Source organism: Megalops cyprinoides, chromosome 11, assembly GCF_013368585.1.
Source record: "Megalops cyprinoides isolate fMegCyp1 chromosome 11, fMegCyp1.pri, whole genome shotgun sequence".
NCBI lineage: Eukaryota > Metazoa > Chordata > Actinopteri > Elopiformes > Megalopidae > Megalops > Megalops cyprinoides.
Genome location: NC_050593.1, coordinates 14,238,635 through 14,264,551, shown reverse-complemented (window position 1 = coordinate 14,264,551; position 25,917 = coordinate 14,238,635). Strand labels below are relative to the sequence as shown.

The following is a 25,917-nucleotide window of genomic DNA, read 5'->3' as shown; positions in this document are numbered from 1 at the left end:
GGGAGGCAGAACCCAAGGGTGGTGAAAAGCCTCAGATCAAAATTTCTTTAACATATGAAGCTCCAGCGCGGCCACGAAACCACTCAATTATGTAGGGGGACATACATATACCTATGTCTGCATATAATGCATGCATATTCCTGCATGTGATTGTGAAGGAAATTGTTTGTATTTGTTTAGTATAGATGCATTTTTTTTCAAATGCTGCTGCTATTTCCCCTATTGGTGAAACAGCATCATGCCGTTGCCAGAATTAAATGAGTTGCTTACCTTTTTATTTTCTGCAAAGTATGTATTGTTCACATCTCATGATCATTGCATAAACAATTTCTTACATTAATCAGTCTGTATTTGGTGACAGTAAGCAAAATGTCAAGTCCTTTTGAAAAATGTTATAGGGTGACTTAATCGGGCAAGATTAAAGTAGAGCAATTCACTGGGAGCAATTAATTAATAAAAGTATACATTAATCCTCTCTGTGGAAGGGGTTGTTGCAGTTTTAGACAGATAAGATGGATATAGCTCTGTTTAAGGCCTTTGTTATGCTAAATCATTTTGTTACGCAATAAACATGGGGGGCGATATGTTTTGTTTAACAGCTCTGGTTAAAGATTAGGTTTTAAAAAAAAGGAGGATGGTGTCTTTAGCATTACAAAGAGCTATGGAGGACCCCATGTGTTCTGTGGTCCAGTCCGGGAACATAATTACAACTGACTTGGAAGCCCTGCTTTTTTTTTTTCTTTCATTGACTAAGCCCTTTATGGCATTAAAATGGTAGTTTGCCTGTCCTCTGGGCAGTGAAAAGGTAGGTGAGACATGAAAACAGCACAAGAGCGGCTGACAAAACCGCTCCGATACTCTGCTTACACACGCCCAAGTAATGCATAACTTATGAGCTGGGACCTGAGCTGCTGCGGTGTGCTTTGAGTCAAACCTTTTACCAGAGCGAGGCTCCATGGTCTATCTTTTATAATGCTGGGGGTCTGAAAGCATACCTCTTCCTTTTATAAAAAAAAAAAAATGCATGTTTGAAAGATGTGCACAGAAATCTGAAGGTGGCAAAAGTTGATGAATTACAGTATAGGAGTGGACGAGGTTACAGTACTGCTGAGGCCTCTTTAAGATAGATCCTTTGCTTGTAATGACTAATTGGGGAGTGGTAACAGTGTCAGGCTCAGCAGCTTCAGGAGGCTGGAGTCCCTGTAGGGCGTGGGGCCCTGTTGTCAGGGGCGCTCATTTGCTGATTGGAGAGTGGAGGTAGCAGGATGAAAAGAGAACCCATTTCCTGCAGCTCGTTTGATACCTGGTGGGGATGCTATTCAGGTGACAAAGATCCGTGCACAGGGGGGAACAGATGTGATTTACACACTCATTACCATCTGAATGAGCTGCTCAGATTTGGCCAGACCAGGGGCCCTGGTCCTCACCTGGACAGTTCCCCCCTCTGATCTTTATCCCATCTGAGGGCCCTGATCCCCAACCCCCCCTCCGACCCCTTTAAAGCCCTCCCTGACCCCCAGCTGGTGACTGGCAGAGTTTTATGACAGTAAGCGGTCTTCCACAGCTCGGAGCACAGATGCTATTCAGAAAATGTGCCTTCACACCGATTTTGCCTTCATTGTGTTTAAAACACATCAGGAAAATTCCCCCCACAATAAAGCTCAACTGCGCTCGCTGGCTTGGAAGTCTTCCAAGATGCTGTCTTTGACAGTGAGCCCCTAGTTCATACCTCAGATAAATTTCAGGCTGAAGCCGCTCTTTTTTTATTTATTTATTTTTCCATTCATACCTTCAAAAGCTTTAATATTTTATGCGGAAAAAGGTCGTAAATTAAGCGTCGGCGTCATTTAGGCTGCCAGAAAAGTGTTTAAGGGAGAATCTGAAAGAAATGCCGATAAATAAAGAAACCCTCTTGCATGCCTAATAACCTCTCAATGTTTTATTACTGTTTGTTCATTTTGACATGATCATTTGCTTCATTGAATTCATCAAGCCTTTCAAAAACAAATGTGTACAAATACTTTCATTCATTTTTAAATGGAACACTTGGTTTGATCGGGGGACCAAAAATACAAAAAAAAAAAAAAAAAAAGAGCGAGAGACAGGCAGAAAGGTTTCAGGTGTATCTTTAGTTGTGTTCCGATTAGTTCCAATCTTTTTGGAGCGCTGCCCTAGGCTAGAACACTTTTGAGCAAGAATGCAAAATAACCTTGACCAGATCAAACTGTTGTTTTTAACCTCCACTTATCTCAGGGTCTGCCTGATAGTTTTGGCGTGCTTGAAAAGGTGAAAGGAATTTGTGGGAACAGAAACAGCTCTGATATTTCAGAAATTTAGTGAGATGTAGGTTTCCACAGTTCAACATGGAATAGAGGATAAAACAGCATCAGTTCAACTACTCGGTCTCTTCTCGTTCTTCCTGCCTTTTTTATTCGTCCTATTTTCTACTTACAGTAGAAGAAATCACCGTCAAATGACTTTGTTACAGTGCGTAATTACAACTCAGGTTCTGCTTAACTCTTATTAACAAAAACGTACTGTAATCTGTTCTGGCAGTGCAATATGTTATTGTAGCATTCTAATTAATCTTACAGGAAGTGTAATAAATTTACAATATCAGATTGAAGCAATACTGTATATAGATTTATTAATGCTTTTAATCAGCTCTGGCAAAATTAATTTTGCACTGATTGCTTACATTTGAATTTGCATATACTTAGTGCAAGTAATTTATTTTTATGGATTCCCTTTTTATTAAAATGGGGCATATGGCCCTTTAGCTACAAAACATTGCTGATTTCTCCACCAAACGTCTTCAGCATGCTGCATTAAAAAAAGCACATCCATTTACTGTTTAAGGAAATGCTTGTTTGAAAACTTTTCTTCCCCCTGTCTTGCGGTTTCCTTGCTCATCCATCCTTAAACTCATATCCGGACAAAATTAGGAGAGCCTTGTTGCAGAAAGGCCTCCGACCCATCCCATACTGAGGAATGAGCCATCTTGACTTACCATTTACACACAAGTTGTATCATTGTGAAAACAGTTTCATTAGAAGTGTTCTATATCACCATTTTTAGGTACACATAATTTTTCGTGTTTTCTGTCTGTAATTCATGTAAATCAGTCTTAGATAAAGTAAGGATGAATGCGCAAAGCATGGACATTTGAGAATGGCTAACCCAAAGAATATATGTTGTGGGGAGCACCTTTTAAGACTCAGTTCACTCTGTTGTGTGTATGACCTTGGAAAGTGCACAAGATAGCTCTGGTGACGCACTGCCGTTTGTCCCTTATGAATAGAAAAGTGATATCACTTCTGCTCTGCCTCAAAAGTTGTATCTCTGGCTTTTCAGAGTGCATTTTTTTCCCCCCCGTTTCCTATAGCTCCTGCCGAAAGCTTTTTGTTGCGCTTGTAGGGGAGTGTAATTGATGACTGTGGAGCATAAATAAATAAAAGTAAAAGAGTGGTGTAATGGCAGTGGTGGTTTACAAGCGCAGCGCCCCTCATCCTCTCGGAAAACCTGAGCTGATGCAGTGCACAACAGAGTAACAGAGAGCCGGGTCATATTAAACAGGCAGCAGATAACACTCTGCTGTGACTATCAATTTGGCGCCTGCCACACCCTGCATCAAACCAACAACAAGGCCTGTTCTGTGCTTGTCAGCAGATTCCTTTACCTGAAAGACCGAACGGGGCCGAGTGTGCGTGCGTGCGCGTGTGTGTGTGTGTGTGTGTGTGTGTGTGTGTGTGTGTGTGTTGGTGGGGTGGGGGGGAGTGGGTGTAGCCATGGCAGTGCGCCACGATGGCCGTCATCGGCTCACGCCAGAGCAAAAGAGTGCACTGTGAGAGCAGCTCCGTCAGAGTGCCCGGCCACAGAGCGAGCAGTTACAGATAAGGGACTCGGCTTACAGCGCGGCCCTATCAGCGGCGGGGAGATTGTTACAAGCATGTACACGACCCCGCTGCCGAGAGCCGGGCCGCCAGAGCTGCTCTCCCAGGCAGCTCATGAAAGTTGCCTGGAAAATAATATCTTTTAAAAATGAAGAACAACAACAACAAAAGGAAAGATTTGTCAAAGTCATAACTGGCTGCAGATGCATTCTCCCTTTGCTTTATCCCTGACTTTGGCATCCATAATTTAAGCGCCCGCCTCTCAAAACAGGGAAACAGCACTTTTCACTCATCGAGCAGACAAACCTTTTTTTTTTTTTTTGGCAAGGACTAGTGGGACCATAAAAATAGTGCCTTTATGTCGTTCAGATTTTAACTCTAGTCAGTACAGGAAAAAAAGCCTCAATGTGTTTGATTTGAGGTTTATGTTTGAGCTTAAATTTGTCCTAAAATCATAAAAATATGAGCTGATATCCATTTTGCATTTGCCTTGTTTACTGTGACACTGTTATTCAGAGGAGGCGTTTTTAAATGTAGTCCATGCAACAAAAGGGAAGGCCCTGCTCCCTGCTGAACACATTTTGGAGTCACATGAATATTTGATGGGCAACCTGATTCCTGATCGTAAAGCACCATTTAAAAACCTCTTTGATCCCTCATTTTGAGATGTCAAATTACCCATCTGGACTGTTCAGAAAGTTGCAGATTCGGTTTGGCTCCTTTCCATGCGAAAATAGGTAAGGAAATGTGGCCAGGGTCCAAACAGAGACTCCAAACTCATCTGCAGGTGCCATCCGCGGAGTGTCTCTTTTTTTTCCAGGGTTTCACAGTTTACATTTTTGAGCGCGTACAAAAGCATATTAAACTGAAATGTTTTAAGCAGTTTGCTTCATTCACTGGAGAAAGGAAAAACATAAAAAGCCTTTTATACTCAAAGAAAATAAGAAATTGTCTCCTTTTGTGAGAGAAAAGTACCAGTTTGCTCAGGACTCGAACTGGAGCTGTTTCATCTTCCAAAAGGTTTTGTGTGTATTTGGTTAGTTACAGTAATTATAGCCAATAACTGACAGCCAAAATCACGCTGGAGAAAGTGAAGGCTGTTTTCTCTCGCAAGGCCCTGCTGCAGAACATCTGCTGAGAGATTTGCATATTAATTAACCCATATTAACTCTAATTATTCTGGGAAATTATCAAATAAATTAAATTTTCTAATTTTAACCTTTCTTTTGCATGACGGATGTCAGTGCAGGAGGAATCTGGGAAGACAGCCTCACCTGAGCCAAAATCTGAGCAGATTAACCTTTTATTTTTTTAATTTTTCCCCTTGTTTGCTCTTCTTTCTTTGCATTTCCCCGCTGAAGTGCTGAGGGCAGCCGGGGGACCCTTTGTGTGCCTTGCTTTTTTTATTGTTGTTGTGGGTTTTCTTTTTTTTGGCTTCTGTGTTTGGTGGGGGCCCTGAACATTTGTCGAGGGGAGGAACATGTGTGTGAGGAAGCACAGATGGTGCATCCGTGCAGGGGCAGGGAAAGGTGGACCCTTGGAGCAGTTGAGCAAACCTTGAAGCTCTCTTTTTCCAGCCTGTTGCTCAGGCCTCTGCAAATAAATGGGAGTTTAATTCAATTAGAGTCAGGCTACTGTGGGTGCCTCATGGCAGAAATTATTGAACATAACCATCCCCTTCCTTATACACACGCTCATGCACACACTCACAGGCACACATAAATGCATGTACGTGGACACACGCACATATGCACACACACCCACCCAGACACACACACGCACACACACTCAGGCTGGTTTACACATCACTGGGTTTTCGCCATTCATCGCCTCTATAAAGCAGCCCCCTCTTTTTATGGCTTTGTTCTCTCTGTGCTGTCCTGTCTGCATATGGCCTGTTCTGCCACTTGTAAACCTCCTTGCTGTCCCATCACACAGACTGAAAACACAAGTCCATTTCAGATCTGGAACAATCCAATTGCCCACATTTGTATCCAGTTCTGATGCAATGAAAAACTGTTGAAAAATAACTCTTAGGGCTGATACATTAGTCTGAAGAACAATATTAAACAGGGTATTTGATACAGTGATACAGTGTAAGATGGATATAACAGCAACACTACATCCTCTGAATGTTTTAAGAATGGTGCTCTTTGTTTACAGAATATATCAAAATAGGATTTTTTTTTTTGTTAGTTTTTTCTAAAGCAAATTGTTTTTCCCCAGATACCCTGTGTCTCACAATAGAAGCAGACTTTACCCAGCTTGATACAAGCCAGATTATTCAAACAACAACCTATTCAGAGCCCTAAACCGTTGTGGAAGGAAATTATGACAGTGAAAAGGTCATTGTTAGACCTCTTCCAGCAGGTAGCCACAAGGCAATGACCTCATTTCCACCTTAATGCTCTGGGATCCCCGCCTCCCCTGCAGTCATTCAGGTGATGCGCACAGCACACATTCATGAGACAGGGGAGAGAGACAACAGTTACCCTCCAATAGGGTTGATGTCCTCTCTCATTATCGCCTCTGATGCGGTAGGAAGCAGCACATTACCTGGAGCAAACCTGCTGTGGCCAGCTGGGCTTAAGGTTGTCACCTCCACCGGCGCCTGAGCTGTGCACGGGGTGGCCAGGCCTCCATTTCAAACGCGGCTTGCCTTTCCCTGGCAGCTTTTCTGTTTTTTTTTGCTGTTTGTTTGCCGATTCGTTGGGGGTCAGTTATGGATGGAGTGCAGGTAGAACGAGCCGCAGCCTGGGAGCCTGGGGGCAGGTGGTGGAAGAGGTTTGGCACGGAGCAGCATATTGTGCGTGCGACCATGAAAGGTACGTGTCTGTTGGCTCAGCAAGATGTTACGGAATTGCACTGTGTGGGGTTGGCCTGGGGCGACGCGCGTGTCCACATTTTGTAGAACCGATTGTTGGAAGAATGTCATTTTGGTGGTGTGAAACGGCATAGTAGAGGATCAGGGACACTCTGCATGGCTGTGTGGGCTTTACTGTAAATTGCTGTTGAGATGATGGGATAGGGGGCGAAGCACACACTGTCCGAGATGCACTAGATTTTCCAGTTTTCCAGTTGGGGTGTTCTCTGCTTGACTCTTGCCGTGGAACGACCCATTTCTTGTCCGCCACATCTGCCGCATTGAGATTCTTGTCCTACAAAGTAATGTGCATTCAGTCCTTTAGTCATCTGACTATCCACTTATTTGTTCGCATGGTATGAATGGTATAGAGCCACACATTTGGCTTCATTTGGTGCTGAGGGTAACTGAAGTAAATGGGGGAAATATCCTCGGGGATACAAATGGAGTAGTATTTAAAGGCTTTTTACTGTTGAAGAAAGCAAGTGTTGGAGAGTAATGATGCCCATTCTTCGAGGACAAAAATACTTTCAGAGGCTATTGAGCTCCTGCTCTCTTTCAGTCCCAAATGATTTTATGATAGTTTTCATTAGCTTTGGCAAAAGGGCCCTGTGTCAGAAGAGAAACATTGTTTGGAGTTTTATGTCTTTAGTATTAAGGGTGTTTAATCAGTACACCCCCCCATTCTCTTTTCAGAAAAGTGCCAGACATCAAAAAGATGACTCACATTCTTTCCCTTCCCCCCACGCAAACAGTCATTTTGGAAGGTGCTAGTCATCGTAATCAATACAATATACATTATTAACATAGCTGCCCTGACTCCTGCAACTGACAGCATAATGCCAGACTTATAAAAAGGCCAGGCAAGAGAGCTTTAAGCCTAATATTAAGCAAGACTCCAACAATTATGAATGTCATCCTAATTATCAGCAGCATTCAAATAAAAGACGTTCCTTTTATTTACTTGAAATCTGGGAGAAAAAAGAAAGCACATGAAATCAAACAGGTAGCATCAGTCAGAGAATGTCAGAAGTAATTACCTTTGTTAAATGTGACACTTAAACTAAGGAGAGAAAAATAGAGTGTCATTTGAAGAGAACTTTGGCAAAAAGTAAACATTATCACGTCTTTGTCTATTCCGTCTTGAATGAGCACAAAAGATTGATTAGCGGAGAGGTACAGAAGGAAATAATGGCCCTGGTGACATTAGCAGGTTGGAATTTTTGTGACGAGAGAGTACAATGCAAGTGGAAGACTGACGTCTCTGCTGTACGTCTGTCAAACATGTCACTTAGACAATACAGGCATTCTCAAGTTTGTGATACGTGTTTGAATTTAATAACTCATACTCTGACTTTTTTTTTTCTAAAGCTCTGCGTTGTTAAAATGGTTTCTATTACTGATAAACTCCCAGATCACACTTACATGCACCTTCCCCTAATTTTACACATGAAACCCAAAAAGCCTTGATTAGTGTAGAGAATCAGAGGTGTGTCTGACCGTGGTCTCTTTTAAACACTCCTGTCTCTGACTGCATCTGAAGCAGTAGTTATCAGTCACCTTTGTCTGTAAAATGGAGGCGACACTGCCTGACCCAGTGAATTGTTTTTGTGTGGGAGGTCACCACCTCTCAGTGTCTGCAACAGCAACAGTAACAAAATGCAAGCAACTGGCAAAGGTGTCAGAGGAATACTAGACCAAAAATATAAATTCCAGTCTTTTCGGATCCCAACATTATGCATACCATTTCATAATAATGCACTCCCCAGAATGTTTGCTGCAGATATTTCTGCTCTTTTTAAAACTATTACGTTTTATCTTTTTAAGCCTTAGATTAGCTCTAATGTACTTATAACTGGAAGTATATTTTTGTTTCTAGTGGTAGAGTTATGGAGTGAGTGTTTAAGAAAAGGGAAATGTTTCCAGCGTAGTTATTCGTTTTAGTAGTCCAGATAAACAAACACATAAAGGAAATCAGGCAATATGCTGAAAAGTATTTCTTATCAGCCAACCTGCGCCAGGATTCAGACAGGATTGAGAACTCAGTGATTGGACCTGACGGAGGTTATTTTGTTTCAGTGTGTTGTTGGTGTTTGTGGCAGAGGATTGGGGAGGCTCAGAAGTTACAGAGAAGGTGATGGTTGTTTTTCGCCGCTGACTTTGTCGTGAGGCACCACTCCGACGCTTGCTCAGATTGCCCTGATATTTGGAAGCTCGCAGTTGCCTCTGATCAATCTTGTAGCCCCTTTCTTTTTTATGTCTTTCTTACTCACTCTCCCTTTCCCTCTCTCCCACTCTCTTTCTCCCTTCCCCCCTCTTTCATTCTGCCAATCTCTCCCTCTCTCTTTCCCTTGTCTTGTTTGCATCCCAAATATTGAAGCAAAAGTGCAGTGCAGACACTCCTGTGTTATCCGAACAGTACGATGCAAACCAAAAAAAAGCCCTAAAAGGCATGTTTTTGGGGGGGCGATAAAGGCCTTTTTAAACCTGTCCAGCCTTAGATAATTTCATTCACTCCTTCTGGCCCTGCCTTTATTCACTTTTGGTCCACAGATCAGTTTTTTGGGGGCGGGTTGATCGCTTCCCAGGCCTCCTGGCCTTTTGTTCTCCCCCAGCGAGGGCCGCCCTTAGAAAGCCGGGAGAAAGGCAGTCCTCTGCACGTTGCTAAGAAATGGTTAAACCTCTGTCGCTGGGCTGGGGTGGGATGGGGTGGGGTGGGGGGCAGGGGGGAAAAATAAAATAAAAGCACATTATCAATTGTGCCAAGGTATATGTGGACCACACAGCAAGCCCCAATGTCTCACTTTCCTCGCCGTCCTTTTCTGGTTTTCCTCTCGGAGGGCATTACCCAGCCTGAACTCGCCTAAACCCTTGTGGTCACACCTCTTGAAAAGGTTTTGTTTCCCCCGTCAATTGGTATTCAGCCCAGGTCAGCGGATTCCGCTCACCCCGTCCCCGCAGCCGTTTTCACTTTCATTTGCACCTGTTGTGCAGTTGTTGGGAAGGCAAGTGCAGACCGGTGGATAGCACAAAGATCATATTATGAGCAGATATGAGCAGTGTAATCTTTTTTTATGAATGGACATGAGCAGTGTGATCTTTTTTGTCCTCCCCTGTATAACTTTTAAAATGTCTCGTCTTTTTGTTCTAGCTTCTCCTTCCCTGGGAATCGGTCAGAAAAAAAAGAATGTGCCGATATGGCTTCAGGTTTACTGTTTAAAGCTGTCAAGAAGAAGAAATTCCAGAAGCACACTATCGCCTTAAAATCACACAGTTTTAGAGCCACTTCCCTGCTCACCCTTAAGTTGGCAACAGTTTCCAGAGATAGTACGCTTGATAACTTCTTAAGAGATTGCTTTATTAGGCATACACAGAACTCAAAATGGACCTGAAAATTGTTTGTGTTTTTTTTCACAGCCCATTTTTTGAGGCTGGTTCCCATGATGTCATGGATTCCCCCCCCCCCCTCTCTTTTTCCCCGTACATATTACTTAAGTGTTGTGTTAGCACACTTGGCGGTGTGGCGTGTCCCTGTATGATGCTGTGTTTCTCCGGCTGAGCTAATTCCCTGTATTTATTACTCTAATCTTTCTTTCTGCTGGCTAAAGTGGACAATTTATGTACTAGCATGTAGGCCCGAGAGTCGTGTGAGGGCTGACTAATTCAGAAACAGCCACCTTCAATTGAGTTCACAGACCTTATTTACAGGCTGTCTATTTTAAGAAAAGCTGCCATGTGTCTGGGACCAAGTGCTGCGGAATCAAGCGGGCTGCTACTTGTGAGTTGTTTTAATGTCGGTCTTGCCTGTGTGATATTTCCTCAGCTGTGACACATTTTGAAAGGGAGGAGTGGGGACCTGAAAGAGAGGGCTGCTCTGATCAGCCCGGTGCGTTATAAGGGGTGGGGGGCACCGCACATCCACTACGTTGTGAGAAGGGGGCGCCGCATATTGCCAACTTTGCATCCTCCCGGGGAAAGAGGAGCGCTTGCAAAGCGGCAAGTTCTGAGCACGGCGGCGCTCTCGTGACACGTGTCTTAATGTGTGGAAAAGTTAAGCAGCGCTCTGTGGAACTTGATTAATGCATTACCGTTAATCTGACTATATAACGTGAAGCTTTTCTCAGTCATGTGAGGTATGAACGAGCGCCGCTTGTAAATATCAAAACTGCGAGGTATGCGAGACACGGGGGGCATGCTTTTTATCTGGGCGATCTGAAAGGTGCAGGCCGTCGGCATCCGAGACAGTTCACTGCAGCTGAAAATTAGAGGCTATTTTAGCGTGTCTGCATTTAGCAGCTGACCCCACCTACCGATGGTGCAGATGGAGATTCCTGTCGTGGTGCAGTAATTGGGATGTCAGTCAAAAACACTATTACCTTAAACGCGGGGTGTGGCCGCGTGTTACACTGAGAACATCCAGGGGCATGAGCCACGGTGACTTTTCCATTGCAGGGCCCGGGCGGAGGAAGAGGCTGGAAATTCGGAGTGACGGAGACAAATTCCTTCTTAATGACACGCTGTGTGTGTCCCTCTTCCGCAGTGTTGAATTACGAGAATGTGGTGGAAACGGGTTCGGAGACGGACGAGGACGACAAGCTGCTGATTTCGGAGGAGGACGGCCTGCTGAACGGGGAGGGCAGCCCCGCGAGCGAGCCCAACCACGTGGCCTCGCCCCGGGTGGGCCACGCGCTGATGACGAAGGAGGACGAGGACGACGACATGAGGGACAGCGGGGTGGACCACGTCTGGCACGACAACGACATGCTGCCAGCCTCAGTGGACGGCACTGGTGAGTGTCGGGAGGGCCGGCCTCCGCTCCGACCGCGCCCGCCCGTGCCCAAAATATTTGGGCAGATTTCAGTTTTCATGAGATCATGGGCCCCGCTGTCCTCCCGACCGCTGTGACGGGTCAGGCAGTGTCCGGGTTGACGTGCGGTGATGTGACAGTAAAAAGCAGAGTCAGAAGACGTTAACGTCACCGTCACAGAAAGAAATCCAGACGACCATGCCACTGAAATGCTGTCAGCAGTCTGGTGTAGATTTACACACGCACGCACACACAAATGGGCACACACTCTCACACACACACACTTCCGCTTACTCACATATGCACACACACATAGACACACACAAAGACGCTTACTCACATATGCACACACACATACACACACGCACTCACATGCAAAGTTACTTGGGCGTGGCCTTACACCGCTGAATTCTGTTATTAATCAACTCGTAGCTCATTTTCATTCTCAGAGGAAATTACTTCTTATTTTTAAACTGAGGAATTTCAACTTTATTTATATTTTAATCTTAAACACCACAAATCAGTACATATAGCAAAAATCTCCTCTATTTTTTGTACTAAACAGTGGTATTTACTCCTTTTAGCCTTTTTTGGTTATCGAAAAAAGATATATGTCTCTGTCAGCGTGGGAGAGAACATGTCTGTACAGCATAACTTCATATCTGGATTTTATCATGTATAATGCTGTCAGTCTCAGGCAGGTGGAGTGTGTGCTTCTTTTATTTATATTTTTTCCCTCCTCCATCACACCATCACTGATAGCAGAGACCCAGTCGTGGATGCTTGAAAGATAAATACTTTTAATTAGGGGCAGAGGATAATCATTAAAGGAAGCCAGGCTGCTGCAAAAGTCATTAACAATCTTAAATGAAATTTTTATTTTTATGATAGCCATTTACATGTATAATAAGAGTCAATGATTCTTGGAGCCGTCTGACAGAAACAGAGTGTGGCGAGAACTCATGTAAGACACCCCCATTTAAATGAGCCGGTGTTAGCTATTCATTTCTGCTAATGAACTAGCTGTGCACTGTGCTGAAAGGGGAAATATTCAGGAGTTTAAAATTTTAATACGGTCAAAAAAAAAAATGTACCTTTAGTGAAACGAGTTTGATTTGGTGGATATTATCACCATAGAAAGCCCACAGAAGGCGACGGATGCCAGACGTATCTGACATGTTTACTTGAAATTAGGTGCAAGAAGTAACGATCTGATGATTTTATGATGATACGTGTTTTACGTAATAGTAAAGCACATTCTCTTTTGCAAAGTAATAGCTGACAAAAAATAAAAAATAGGTGCCTTAATGTCTGGATCTCAACTATGTTGCAATCTGTGATAATGTGTTTCTCATGTGATAAAATATCTGCCATATTTCCTGAATATTTTCAGTATATTTAGTTAAAGGGATGTTGGGAACCTAAGTAAGGCTTGTGGACAGTGTGTCTTTTTTTTTTCTCCTTCATTCACGGTGCCTCACTGTCTACAGCGATACCTCAGCACATAGCTTTACCCTGAGATAAGCCTCACTTTCGCCCTGCGCTGTGGTACTTTGTCCGCAGGATGCAGGTTTTGAGCTGAAGAGCAGAGTGCAGTTTCTTACTGTGCCTTCCGGTTCCAGCACAATCGGAGTTTTGTGTTTGGAATTGTCCTTGACATTCTTTCATCCCACAATGGGGTGGACGCAGTGTACTGGAAACCATGACATCATTATCACTGACAGAGATTTTAAATAAATCACCTGCATTCTTCCCAGCCCTACTCTTCTTTTTTTTCTCCTTTTTGCTTATTCAAGGAATCTTAAAGAAATAAAAAGGAGGAACCCCTTGTTTTCACTGCATTTTGTTCCAGCAGTAACTGGCAATAAAAAACTGGGATGTTTTCAAAGTAAATAGGATTGGTGACACTGTGTAAACAAACCAAACTATGACAGACGAAAGGTATTCTGAACCCCTGAGTTGCAAAAGAAACTAAAATATTAGCCTTTAGGTAGGTGCGAGCACTTTTTTTTTTTTATCACTTAGCTTTCACACAGGGTTTCTGGTCTAATTTATAAGGCACAGACAGAGAGAGCAGACGTTCATGTCATGCTCAGCTACAAAACGTGTTTTTTTTCTTTCAAACAAGCAACAGCAAATGTGTATCAGCCAAAGGATTAAGAACAACCTAAAATGTTTGTGCAGAGGTTCCAAATGTGAAATAAGCGTTAGTGGTCTTAGCTTACCTCCTGGTGGAAGAATGACCACAGAAAATGCTGACAATATTTTTTTCAAGATAACTTTAAGGAAAAGCAAGACTTTCTTTGCCATTTAAGTATGTTCATAGTATGTGGAGTTAAACTTAAATGCTACTCTGGCTTCCATTCCACTCTGTTGTGAAGTGAATAACAGCTATGTTACCCTTCACTGAATGACGGAATAGAAAAGTAACATTTTGAATATGTAGGTGTATGAAACATGGGTGATATTTCTGCTGTGACTGTGTTGGAGAGCTGATTGCAGACAATATTCCAATGTGACTTCAAATGTGCCACCAAAGGGCCATTTCCTTAGAGTGCCGCCTGGTTTGATGTCATTACTGAGAGACAACGGCACTCAAAAACCTCCAAATATGCAAATGAAAAATGGCTGGCAAGTTTCTTTCCAGTCAAGCTTTTTATCAAGGGAAAGTTTAGCGTGTTTCATTCAAGAGAGCCTGTCTGTCCCTTGTTGCCATTGGCTGTGTTTTTTATCTGTTTGGTGCAGAAGGAAACTGTTTCACTTCAAGTATGAGGTAGCACAAGCCTTCACTTAATGATTTAAATATTTCAGAGGAACCGTGAAAAAATAGATGTGTTTTTTTCCTTGTCTCTTTTACATAAATTTAGTTTAGTTGTGGCTGAAAATAAGATGGATTCCACAGCAGAGGCGGAGTTTAATATCACTTCCTGTCAGTAATGAATTAAGGAAGAATGTCTGCAAAACTTTTTTTAAGGGTCATCATTTTACAAATAGCTTTAGCCTGTAATGTTGCTCTACCATATGGTTTTGAAACAGAAAACAATTAGTTCCTTAAATGTAGCTCATCTTAATGAGGAAGGAAGTGAAGTAGTTTGAATCAGCCGTATTATGCAAAGGCAGAGAGGGAGAGAAAATGAGGTAGTGCACTGCTGCCTTCCTCCTCATTGCCTGGCTCGTGTACCTTGAGATGGGAAGCTTATGATACTTGTGACTCCCAGCAGAAATCACATGAGCGGGGCTAGGAGGAACGAACACAATAGCTATATTTATAACGAGCCACTATCTTCTCGGAAATACCTTGATTTAATTTCTAAAGACATGGCGGAAGGAGTTACAGAGGAGGACTCCTTAAGTTAATTGTCTGTGTACACTAACAATGTCCTCTTGTTAACCGCGCCTAGAGAATTCCCCCAATGTCAAAAAAAGTTGCATCTCCCTTTTTTATGAGTCCATCTATCCATCAGGGGACTTTTATTTATCTTTGTCTTACCTACGCTAGGACAAATTGAGAATTGCCCTGGCATTCCTGATACAGCTTGCATAACACTGAATGATAATAAGAAAAGAAAGGTCACTAGATAAAGCTCTGCATTATGGAGTTAACCCCCCCCCCCCCCACCCCCTTCATTATTTTGCCCTCTCTGCTGTGGATTGCAGCATCACTGTAGAGGAGGAACAACCGCGGCCTTTGTGCCATTGCTCGAGTCTGATAGCTCAGGTGGACATGGCTCCTTGAATTAATCTTTCTGGTTGGTGACTGTCGCTCCCTGGTGTGGCGAAGAGCTTTCTTCACCGCTTGTTGTCATGTTAAAGGTAAATAAGTCCCTGTCTGGTCCAAATGATAGCATTCATTAAAAATGCCAAACAAAGCCGCGGCGGGCTGAAGCACAGCAGTCTTTTCATTTCTCTGTACCTTCCTCTGAAGGCCTTGTTGTAAACTTGGTTTGCGTGGTACACTCTGATACTGACCCCCCCCCCCCCACCTCCTCCCCATCCTCACCCCTCCCCTACTGTCTTCTCAGATGAAATGAAGGATGAGTATGACACTATGGGGCCTGAAGCCACTCATCAGACAGTTGGAAATGGTACAGGTGAGTTCACATCCAAGTGGGGAGATTCTGCTGATTGTTTGCTTTTTTTGTTTGTGGGTGAACATTTTGTTTGTATGTGTGTGTGTGTGTGTGTGTGTGTATTTGTGTGTGTTTGTGTATTTGTGTGTGTGTGTGTGTATACGCATACGTATGTGTGCATGTGTGCGTTTGTATGTTTATTCTCATTCCTGGTCTGTGCAAAAACAGAGGAACCAAATCCTACCTGCCACTTCTAATTATGTAAACGAAGCTGATTTCCACCCACCAGCCTCTCGGGAATTAACTTCTCCTTCCATGATATCATCCCGACCGCTGTCGATTGGCCGCGGCGCCGCTCGTGTAAACAGTCACCGCAGAACGCAGAATCTTTCCCGGTGACTCCTTGATCTCACATTCTTCTAGGTATTGCATGTTTTTGGGGAACAATTTGGTTTCCATAGAAATAAATATCATTTAATGTTCCATTCAAAATCTGAAGGCCCTGGAAACAATGTGAAGCACTGCATTTGGAATTTACTCGCTAAAAGTGATTTTATTCAAGGGATTGGCCATCAGTATTTATATACTACAAGCTATTGTCACTATTGTCAGATGTTCTTTCAACTGGAGAATATCCCTAATGAGAAACAGCTCACTTAGTACTAGTTGACAGTTTCCTGCTCATGCCGTAAGAGAACTACCACTGGAACTGGAGTACTAAGTTTGCTTAGTAGTAGGATTTGAGAGCAAGAGCGACACAAATCGCATTTAGGTGCAAAATCAAATTTGGTCTAAATTTGATTTGTTTAGTTCATGTACTTTCAAATCCAGCTACAGTGAGACCGTAAAATATTTATTTGTTCAGCTGCCAGTTGTGAATTACAAAGGCAGACCATCAGCGTCCTTGCAGTAGTGCATTTGATAATTACTCCACACAAAGCGCAGATATTCAAGTGCAGGCCTTTTAATGAGAGCATTGCAAATTGCATGGCCTAGTTTTACTGTTGTACTGTACAATTTTAAAGATCCATTGACAGTTTGACATTTTCAAGCCATTTTTGACAATGACACAATCCACTACCTTGACCTTTTGTAAATTGGAGCATAAAATGTTTACAGCTCTACAAACCACAACACAGAGTTTACCTTTGTTCATCGGAGGACCAATCTAATTAAAAAGTAGCTAATAAAAATAAGCCAAAATTCTATAAAACAAAGCTTCCGGTCCCATAATGTATAGCTTAATTGGCAAATGCAGCAAGAGGTAAGGGAAGCCCAGAGGAGAATAATATCTGTTGTGACAAGAGTGTGGTATAATAGGGAACAGAAATAAAGTTGGCAGGTTGGCAGGACAGACGGTTTTTTGGCCCGTAATCAGTGTGCACCAATGAGGATCTGCCATTTCCTGCCTAATGAAGGTTGCGGTTTGTTATTAGCTTTGTTTGCGATTGGTGGCAGCTATCTCTAGTCTGCAGCCCTGGGTTCCCTGAAGAGCAGGAACTGAACAGAACATTCCATGACTCCACATGTCCTCAGCACATTTTACACTTTTAATTCCCTTTTTTTCCTGTTTCTTTCTTCATTTGTTCAATACGCACAATATCCAGAGGAGCATGACTTCCACAGACCTCGGCATTCTAATTTGTGTACTTGTTTCTTCAAATCAATAATATAAATAAATCATTAAAGAATGTAGATGGAATACGACAATAAAGTACATATAAAAGCATTGTTTAAGTATTTTTTCTCAAATATTTAAACAATGAAGCCTAAATGTCTCCCTCCCTCGGCAATCACAAGGATTAATTTTTTTAAGTATCATCATCAAATTTCAGTTAATTCAAAGTGATGAAGGAAATAACAAGTGAAATTGGCAATCTGAGCAAATGTGATTTTGACATAAACATTTTTAGTGTGACTGGTAATATGTTTAAAGCAAAAACAGTTCATCTTTAAAAGCTTTTCCTACATTCACGATGGCACTTTGCTGAGATTAACTCATATTTCTTATTTTAGTGGCCATTATGTGACAAGATAACACAGTAACTTAGATGTATACTTCCCAAACTACTACCTTAATGGTTTTCCTTGGTTTTCTTCATCACATTTAGAGCAACATGTTTCCAGTGTCTAACAGTAACACCACATTTCTCATGGGGGAGAGCAACTCAATTTCTGTTTTCCCCATTTCTCCTTTTTTTCAGTTAAGAATGTTGATTGCACTTCAGAATTTGAGGAGTTTTTTGCCAAGCGCAAGCTGGATGACGGTGAGAGTCATGTGGTCAGCATCGCGGAGTACCTGCAGAGGGGTGACACTGCCATCATTTACCCAGAAGCCCCCGAGGAGCTGTCCCGTCTGGGCACGCCTGAGGCAAACGGACAGGAAGAAAATGGTAAGAATTCGAGGAGAGGGGGCACAGCAGTCGCTCAGTGACATGGGCAGCTGTTGGATCTGCGGATTCGCCAAATGCCTCTGTGTTTACCTTCAGTCTTAAGCAGCAGCTGTCCAAGGCCTGAAATCAGATAGTGCACCTCTGATTCCCAAGAATAAAATGGATTGAATCGGATAGGATTTATCATACATACCTCGCAAATGATGAAAGTGTGAAAAATGGTGATGCATAAGCCAATGAATTGAATTGGATTGAACTGTAATTGAGTAATCTACTCATGTGCATGTACCCTGTAAGAAAAAATTCTAGGAAAAATGTCTGAAATGGTAAACATATGTGAACGTATCTAAATTTTTAATAATCAAACCGATGCTTTGCCATAGAAGTGGTCTTGAGGCAAAAAATTACCTGGATGTAAAACATTACAATTTGATTGCTAGATATTATGCTTGTGATTCTGTCATATTTGTACTTATGAGCCACTGTTTTGTGCCATTTATATCTACAGTGTGTTTCACTGTGGAGTGAAAATAGTAGGATATCCTCATGCCCTAATTGATTCTGCTGACACAGATCTGGACCATTTGTACTGACTTGTCCTGTGTGAGTGTGTGTGTGTGCGCGCGCGCGTGTGTGTGTGTGTCTGTGTGTGTCGAGGGGCACGGATGCCAGCTCGAGACGATGGCACTCTGCAGAGCAGATTGCAGAGATACCTCCCATACCATTCTGGGCAGCACGCCCATTAGCTGCCATTGATTTGCTGACCTTTTGGCCTGCTTCCCCTCCCCGCCCCTCTCTCCATCACTCCTATGTAGACATACCACCTGGAACTCCAGATGCTTTCGCCCAACTGTTGACCTGCCCCTACTGCGACCGGGGCTACAAGCGCCTGACATCGCTGAAGGAGCACATCAAGTACCGCCACGAGAAGAACGAGGAGAACTTCGCCTGCCCCCTGTGCAACTACACGTTTGCTTACCGCACTCAGCTTGAGCGACATATGGCCACGCACAAGCCAGGAAGAGATCAGGTGAGCATCATATGCCCTCTTTTTTTTTCCTCCTCCCTTTTTTTCTTGCTCTTCCTCTCTCTTTATTTCTAACGTGTAATAACCCCTTGGAGAAAAGATATCATTTTGATTGGCAATCATTATTAATTTTTCATGGCATTTTGAAGATGCAGATCTTTTAATGGTAATAGCTTTAATTGAGGCCTAAATGGTTTTTTGATGGCCTCCTCTGATATGATTTAGCAGTCTTATGTTCACGATCGAATGATTGTGTTAATTTCCAATTTAGAAATTTTATCTGCTCTTTAACTTCACTTTACTCTTAAGCTTTTATGTTCCTTAAAATTGAACTAAACAGATTCTATTTATGTATTTTTTTATTATGTACCCTGTTTATTGGGTATACTCTTCTAAAAGTGGATATTTCAGGATGTCTGTCATTATCATATGAATTTTTAGGCTGTATTAATCTGTGTTAGAATTGCAAGAATGTATTTAACAAATTGGCTAAACTTTTTTTCGACAGCAAGACAGCATTTTACAATTTTAATAAAACATTTATCTTTGATACTGTTAATATTCAAACACAATACACATCCCAATATAATGTCAGCTTTGATTGAATACTAAGGTTGATTGTCTTTTAACAGAAAGACAATGAAATAAGGCAGATGCGATCATCTTTCTGTCAAGTGAAAGTGAAACCCAGGCTGCTTTATGAAAGAGTGTTGTTATACCAACTTACTCATTTAAGCCTTTCTCATTGTTCTTGCATTCAAAACAGCAAGTTGTCTTCTCCAGCTATCCCCTCCAACACAACAGAATGAAGCATCACAGCCTTACTTCTCACCTGACTCTGCCCATTCTGATTTAAACATGAACAGATGGAGTATCCTAATCCTCAGATCACTTAAGCATTTGTTTATTTGTTTATTTCCTCCATTTTGAAGGGCTTTTCCTGAATGGTCCCATGACCAGTCCAGTACAGCAGTTTTAGCTATGGGGTGCACGTAGGACACTGTTGAAAGTGATACATGTGAAGGCCATGCTCTGGCCACGGTCCCCTGGCAGATTGGGCAAACGACCTATCACCTCTCCCGTGATGCAGCGTGTGAGAGTCGCATGGTAGAGCACTTCCTCATAGGACACTTCCTCTATGACTTGGTTTTTCTGTGGTCATCAGCACACTTGGTATGTTTCCAAAAGTCTTGAATACACCATATATTTCCACATTTAGGTTTACAACATCAAAAAGAGGCAGAAAAAAAAAATCAACGCATCTTTCACTCAGTGCCATATGATATATATCGTATGTAAAAAAAATAATAATGAAATACAAAATAATGGATAGCTTGAACTCTGAATTACATTTTGTGTCAAATTTAGTTTCTTCATATATATCACATGATATATAGTAATACATAAGAAAAACAATAACGGGCTATCATCAGCCAGTCAGGTGTAAGTACTGTAGAAGTATCCATGTTCTACGGCTGTGCAGAATTCCTTTCCAGCCTTGAGCATCATCGAGTGGATTTAGCATTGAAAAATCCCCTCATTTGCTAGTGGCATTTGCAATTAGTAAAGGAAAATGATTGTATCATATTAACAGTGGCACAACTAAAGTTTACAGTGGTCCTCAGAGGAAAGTGGGGGGAGACAAAGCAGCTGTTGCTGTTTGTTTATGCAACTCAGCAACATACGAGCGCTGGGGTCCCTCATTGGTGCTTGGCGGCCCCGGCTTCTGCTTGATCTTTGAAGGTTGCTGCTGTTTGAACAAACCTCCCTGTGTCCTGCGTAACACCATCTGTCTCACCAGGAATGTGGGTAGAGTCAGCACACCCCAGCAGTTGTCAGCCTGGATCAGGGGCTGGTCTCTCTGCGCTGAGAGATCTTTTGTATTTCCTAACCATTTAACATGCTCACCTCCCACTCTGAATTAATTGTGCACGCCTGGTGTGCGGGTTCGCGCGTACGCTGTTATTGTTGTTGTTATTGCTATTATATTTTGATTTCACCAGCCTCGTTTAAATTGCAAATCCGGGAGAGCACCAATGTTTACCTTTGAACAATAATTCAAGACCCATTCTACACGCTGTATTATAAATTTATTAAAGAGCCTTTTGAAGAATTAAATACTGAGTGAATTTGCTACCAATTAAAATTGATTTTTTTTATCATATATAAAATATAAATGGTATACATATACAAAAAAGAGAAGAAAGAGACAAGAAGAAAGAGATGCATGTCAACTTACCTTGTTTTACATATAATTGGGTTAATGCAGTATATGTAGCTTGGTAGTTTATTGGGAAGGTCTGCAAAATAATGAGAATTTCTTCCTGGAGATTACTGCAAATTAATAAAAGTAGATCAGATTGCTTTTTCTAATGAGGGGAAACTCTTTAAAGAGGGGGCCCTTTATTTATTTATTTATTTTTTCCTCGCTTGCCAAATTCTAAAGGCTCGCAAGCCAGGAAATTAAAAGGTATGTGATTGACTCTGTTATCATCGCCACACTTGTACTCTCTCATTGGTGTTGGAGGAAGAAAGGCAAGATGGTGTGTAGGAACGCGCGCCATTTGGCTTGTCTGCAACGAGCTGGTTGTGATTATTTACTGAACTCTTCCTCTGAAAGGTTTGTACAGAGCTCATGTAAATACCTTCTCTTCCACAGCACCAACTGCTGAACCAAGGAGCTGGCAACCGCAAGTTCAAATGCACAGAATGTGGCAAGGCCTTCAAATACAAACACCATCTGAAGGAACACCTGCGGATTCACAGTGGTGGGTGGCAAGGGGGCCTGTGCACTCCCTTTGAATATTCATTACCTTGATTTAAGATTGTTGTGAACTTCAGAGGACTTACAAAATTGATTGGCATTTTTTTTTCCTCCCACTGTCAATGAATGACTCATTCTACTTCGCAGCATTCCAAGAGTCGATGTGGTAACTGAGCAGTTAATCGGATGAATATGGCTCAAGACACTGAACGTTTAAGACGTTTATTTATTTATGCTGGTTTCTTTTTTTAATCTTCATCTTCAATTCACTGTTATTATCATATCTAATCAATTTGTTTGCTTTTTTTACCCAGGTGAAAAGCCATACGAATGCCCAAACTGCAAGAAGCGCTTCTCTCACTCCGGCTCCTACAGCTCTCACATCAGCAGTAAGAAGTGCATCGGCCTGATCGCCGTGAACGGGAGGATGCGCAACAGCATGAAGACCGGCTCCTCCCCCACGTCGGCATCCTCCTCCCCCACCAACTCAGCCATCACACAGCTCCGGCACAAGCTGGAGAACGGCAAGCCGCTGGGCCTCCAGGACCAGGCCAGCCAGCTCAATATCAAAACCGAACCACTAGACTTCAACGACTACAAGCTCATGATGGCCTCCCATGGCTTCGGCGCACCTGGGCCTTTCATGAACGGAGGGCTGGGGGGTGGGAGCCCCCTGGGGGTCCACAACTCGGCCCAGAGCCCCATGCAGCATTTGGGGATGGGGATGGACTCACAGCTCCTCAGCTACCCTTCCCTGGCGAACAACATGAGCGAGGTGCAGAAGGTCCTCCAAATCGTGGACAACACGGTGTGCCGGCAGAAAATGGACTGCAAGCCAGAGGAGATCTCCAAGCTGAAGGCCTACATGAAGGAGCTCGGGTCCCAGATGGAAGAGCAGAGGCAGGGGCTGACGTCCCCGGGGGCTCCCCCAGCTGGTCTTCCAGTAGTCAGCCACAACGGTGCTACCAAAAGCATCATCGACTACACCCTAGAGAAGGTGAACGAAGCCAAAGCTTGCCTCCAGAGCTTGACCACGGACTCAAAAAGACAAATTAGCAATATTAAAAAAGAGAAATCAAATCACGTGTTAGACCTAGGTAGTGAGGATAAGGTGCATGACAATAATGTGCTCTTCACGCCTTTCTCTTGCCAATACTGCAAAGAAACCTTTCCAGGTCCAATTCCCCTACATCAGCACGAACGCTACCTGTGTAAAATGAACGAGGAGATCAAGGCAGTTCTTCAGCCCAATGAGAACATGACACCCAACAAGCCGGGGATGTTCGCAGAGAAGCACGCCCTCCTGCTCTCCTCCATGCTGTCCGAAAAGGGAGTGGCGAGCCCCATCAACCCGTACAAGGACCACATGTCTGTGCTCAAAGCGTACTTCGCCATGAACATGGAGCCCAATTCAGAGGAACTACTGAAGATTTCCATAGCGGTCGGTCTCCCTCAGGAATTTGTGAAAGAGTGGTTTGAGCAGAGGAAAGTCTACCAGTACAGCAATTCCAGGACCCCGCCATTAGAACGGAACAATGCAGACTTAGTGCTGACTGCCACCAATCACACTCCCGCTAAAGACCCCTTGGTGGCCAGGTCTCCGGTGTCTCTGGTCAAGCATGCTGACCGCATCACGTCCCCCTCCATAGCAGAGCTCCACAACAATGTCAAAAATTGTGACACCTCTCTCAGGCTCCCCAAAACTGCCCAGTTTACTGGGGGTAAGCAAATGGGCGAAAAATTGGACCACTCAAGGAGCAACACCCCTTCCCCCTTAAATCTTTCTTCCACGTCTTCGAAAAACTCCCACAGTAGCTCGTACACTCCAAACAGCTTCACTTCGGAGGACCTCCAGGCTGAGCCATTGGACCTTTCATTGCCAAAACTCATGAAGGAGCCTAAAAGTATTCTGACTGTGAAAAACAGGCTTAAACTCAACAGTATAACCATTGACCACAACAGTGTTTCCTCCCCAAGGGATCTCTTGGAGGAGCCTTTGAACCTGGCCTATCTCAAGAAGGAGTTTGCCAGCTCCAACAACAACGGCAACCTCGACAAAAGCACTAGCCCCATGTTCAGTATTAACCCCTTCGGTGCCAAACCTTTATACACGTCGCTTCCGCCGCAGAGCGCATTTCCTCCAGCCACGTTCATGCCCCCAGTCCAAGCCAGTATCCCAGGGCTGAGGCCATACCCGGGGCTGGATCAAATGAGCTTCCTACCGCACATGGCCTACACTTATGCAACAGGAGCAGCTACTTTTGCTGAAATGCAGCAAAGGAGGAAATACCAGCGGAAACCAGGTTTCCAGGTAAATAGCCCACTTGTGGTTTGAAGCATCAGGTTTTTTCTTTTTGTTCTTCCATTTTTGAGATCTCTCAAATGATTTGCTCATTCCGCAGCTAATTAAAAGGTACTGTGAGTCTGAAATGCGTGTTTACCTGCAGCACAGTGAACCAGCAAAGCCGAGGGGGTAAACAGCTGTCGAGCAAGCTTAGAACGCTTTAGCTCCCCACGCATGCTTCATTAGTGGTATCACCATGTAATGGATGTTTCAGAGGTTATGATGTGAGGATTCAGGTGCTGCCAGACTCCGCTGTGGATTGTCTGCGCGGCCGAGTGCAAACAGCATCCCGTCGCCAGCTGTTGTGAACCTTCTCCAGTTTAACAGTACATCTGCCCCCTTTTTTTTACTCCGTGCGTTTCAGCCCGGTTTGGTTTTTCTCAGGTATTAATTAGTGAAAACTCTGTGACTGAAAGGCGACATCTGTGCGCCGGGCGAAGGTGCTGAGCGGAGGATGTGACTGACTCCACGTCTCAGCCACATCATTTTTTTTCTTCCTTTTTTTTAAAAAGAGAGAAAATCCAAAATGAGTTTCAACATGTGGATTAATAATGCACAGGCTTCATGTTCATTATCGCTGAATGCTGAAGGCTGTTTAACATAGAGGGAACCATTTTGATAAAAAAGTATTAATAATGTTTCCTATTCTAAGTTATTAAATTAGATTTTAAAAATACAGCTACGGGCATTTAGCTCAAATTGATTGCGGAACGATAGTGCTCTGTTTTTAAAACCAGTGTAGCAATGTCTCTGGAATCATTGTCAGGCCAGAGTAAGCACTTCTAATGAGGGCATTGGTGCTTCTCAATTTTGGTCATTTAGTGCACCTCTTGATTTAATCATTATGAGCTGAAAATTAGAAGACTGTGGCAATATGCCCTGCAAAAGCTCCCTCTTATTATTAAGACCCTCTAATGTAATAATATTTTTCCCCATTAATTTAAGTTAGCCTATCAGGTTAATCTTCCCTATGAAAGAAGAACAGATAAATATAGAATTAACACTCTTTCATGTATAAAATTAAAATAAATTAGAATGCAAATATATGGAATATGGAAATATTAATGATATTCAGAGGAGTCAGGCCTCATTGGTAATATCCTGCCTGAACTGTTACATAGACGTATCTGATGGATAGATAGATAGATGGATAGATAGACAGATACATACATACATATATACATACATACATATACACATATATTTTGCGTACATAATAGGCAAATGTGTTAAATGTCTTCACAATCTCAGTACCTTATAAGGCATTCCTTTGGATATGGTGTTGCACTTTACATTTGTCTTCCACTTAAACATGTATCCGTCTATTTTTAAAACTCCATCAAAAAAAAAAAAAACAGTTGAAATGAAAAGCACATATGTTGCCTTTTAGACACCTCCAGACGAGAAGTTTGTTAACAGGTTACAATGAGCTCCATTCAGACTTCAAACAGCAGAAGGTGTCTATATTTAGGTGACAGGTGTGGATTGAAAAAATCTGGTTATCTTATAGGGGGAGCTGCTTGACGGAACAGCAGATTATATGTCAGGCCTGGATGACCTGACAGACTCTGAGTCCTGTCTGTCCCGGAAGAAGATTAAGAAGACAGAAAGTGGTATGTACGCGTGTGACTTGTGCGACAAAACATTCCAGAAGAGCAGTTCCCTCCTAAGACACAAATATGAGCACACAGGTATATACTGTTCTAGACACTTATTTTACCCCATGCTTTTTCATGTTTTGTGTTACTAAAACCCT

At 42.9% G+C, this 25,917-nt stretch overlaps 1 protein-coding gene across 3 annotated transcripts in view; it reads left to right on the top strand.

Moving 5' to 3' along the window:
• The window catches only part of LOC118786232 (zinc finger E-box-binding homeobox 2-like), a 75,293-nt gene that overhangs the window by 46,840 nt on the left and 2,536 nt on the right, over positions 1 to 25,917 (top strand). For 2 of the 3 annotated variants that reach the window (XM_036541342.1, XM_036541343.1), the window contains 7 exons: positions 11,297 to 11,545; positions 15,586 to 15,654; positions 17,838 to 18,026; positions 18,842 to 19,056; positions 21,713 to 21,821; positions 22,132 to 24,128; positions 25,672 to 25,852. In XM_036541342.1, coding sequence (XP_036397235.1) covers positions 11,297 to 11,545; positions 15,586 to 15,654; positions 17,838 to 18,026; positions 18,842 to 19,056; positions 21,713 to 21,821; positions 22,132 to 24,128; positions 25,672 to 25,852 — 3,009 coding nt within the window. The remainder of the gene's footprint in view (positions 1 to 11,296; positions 11,546 to 15,585; positions 15,655 to 17,837; positions 18,027 to 18,841; positions 19,057 to 21,712; positions 21,822 to 22,131; positions 24,129 to 25,671; positions 25,853 to 25,917) is intronic. The other variant, XM_036541344.1, reaches the window with a different exon arrangement.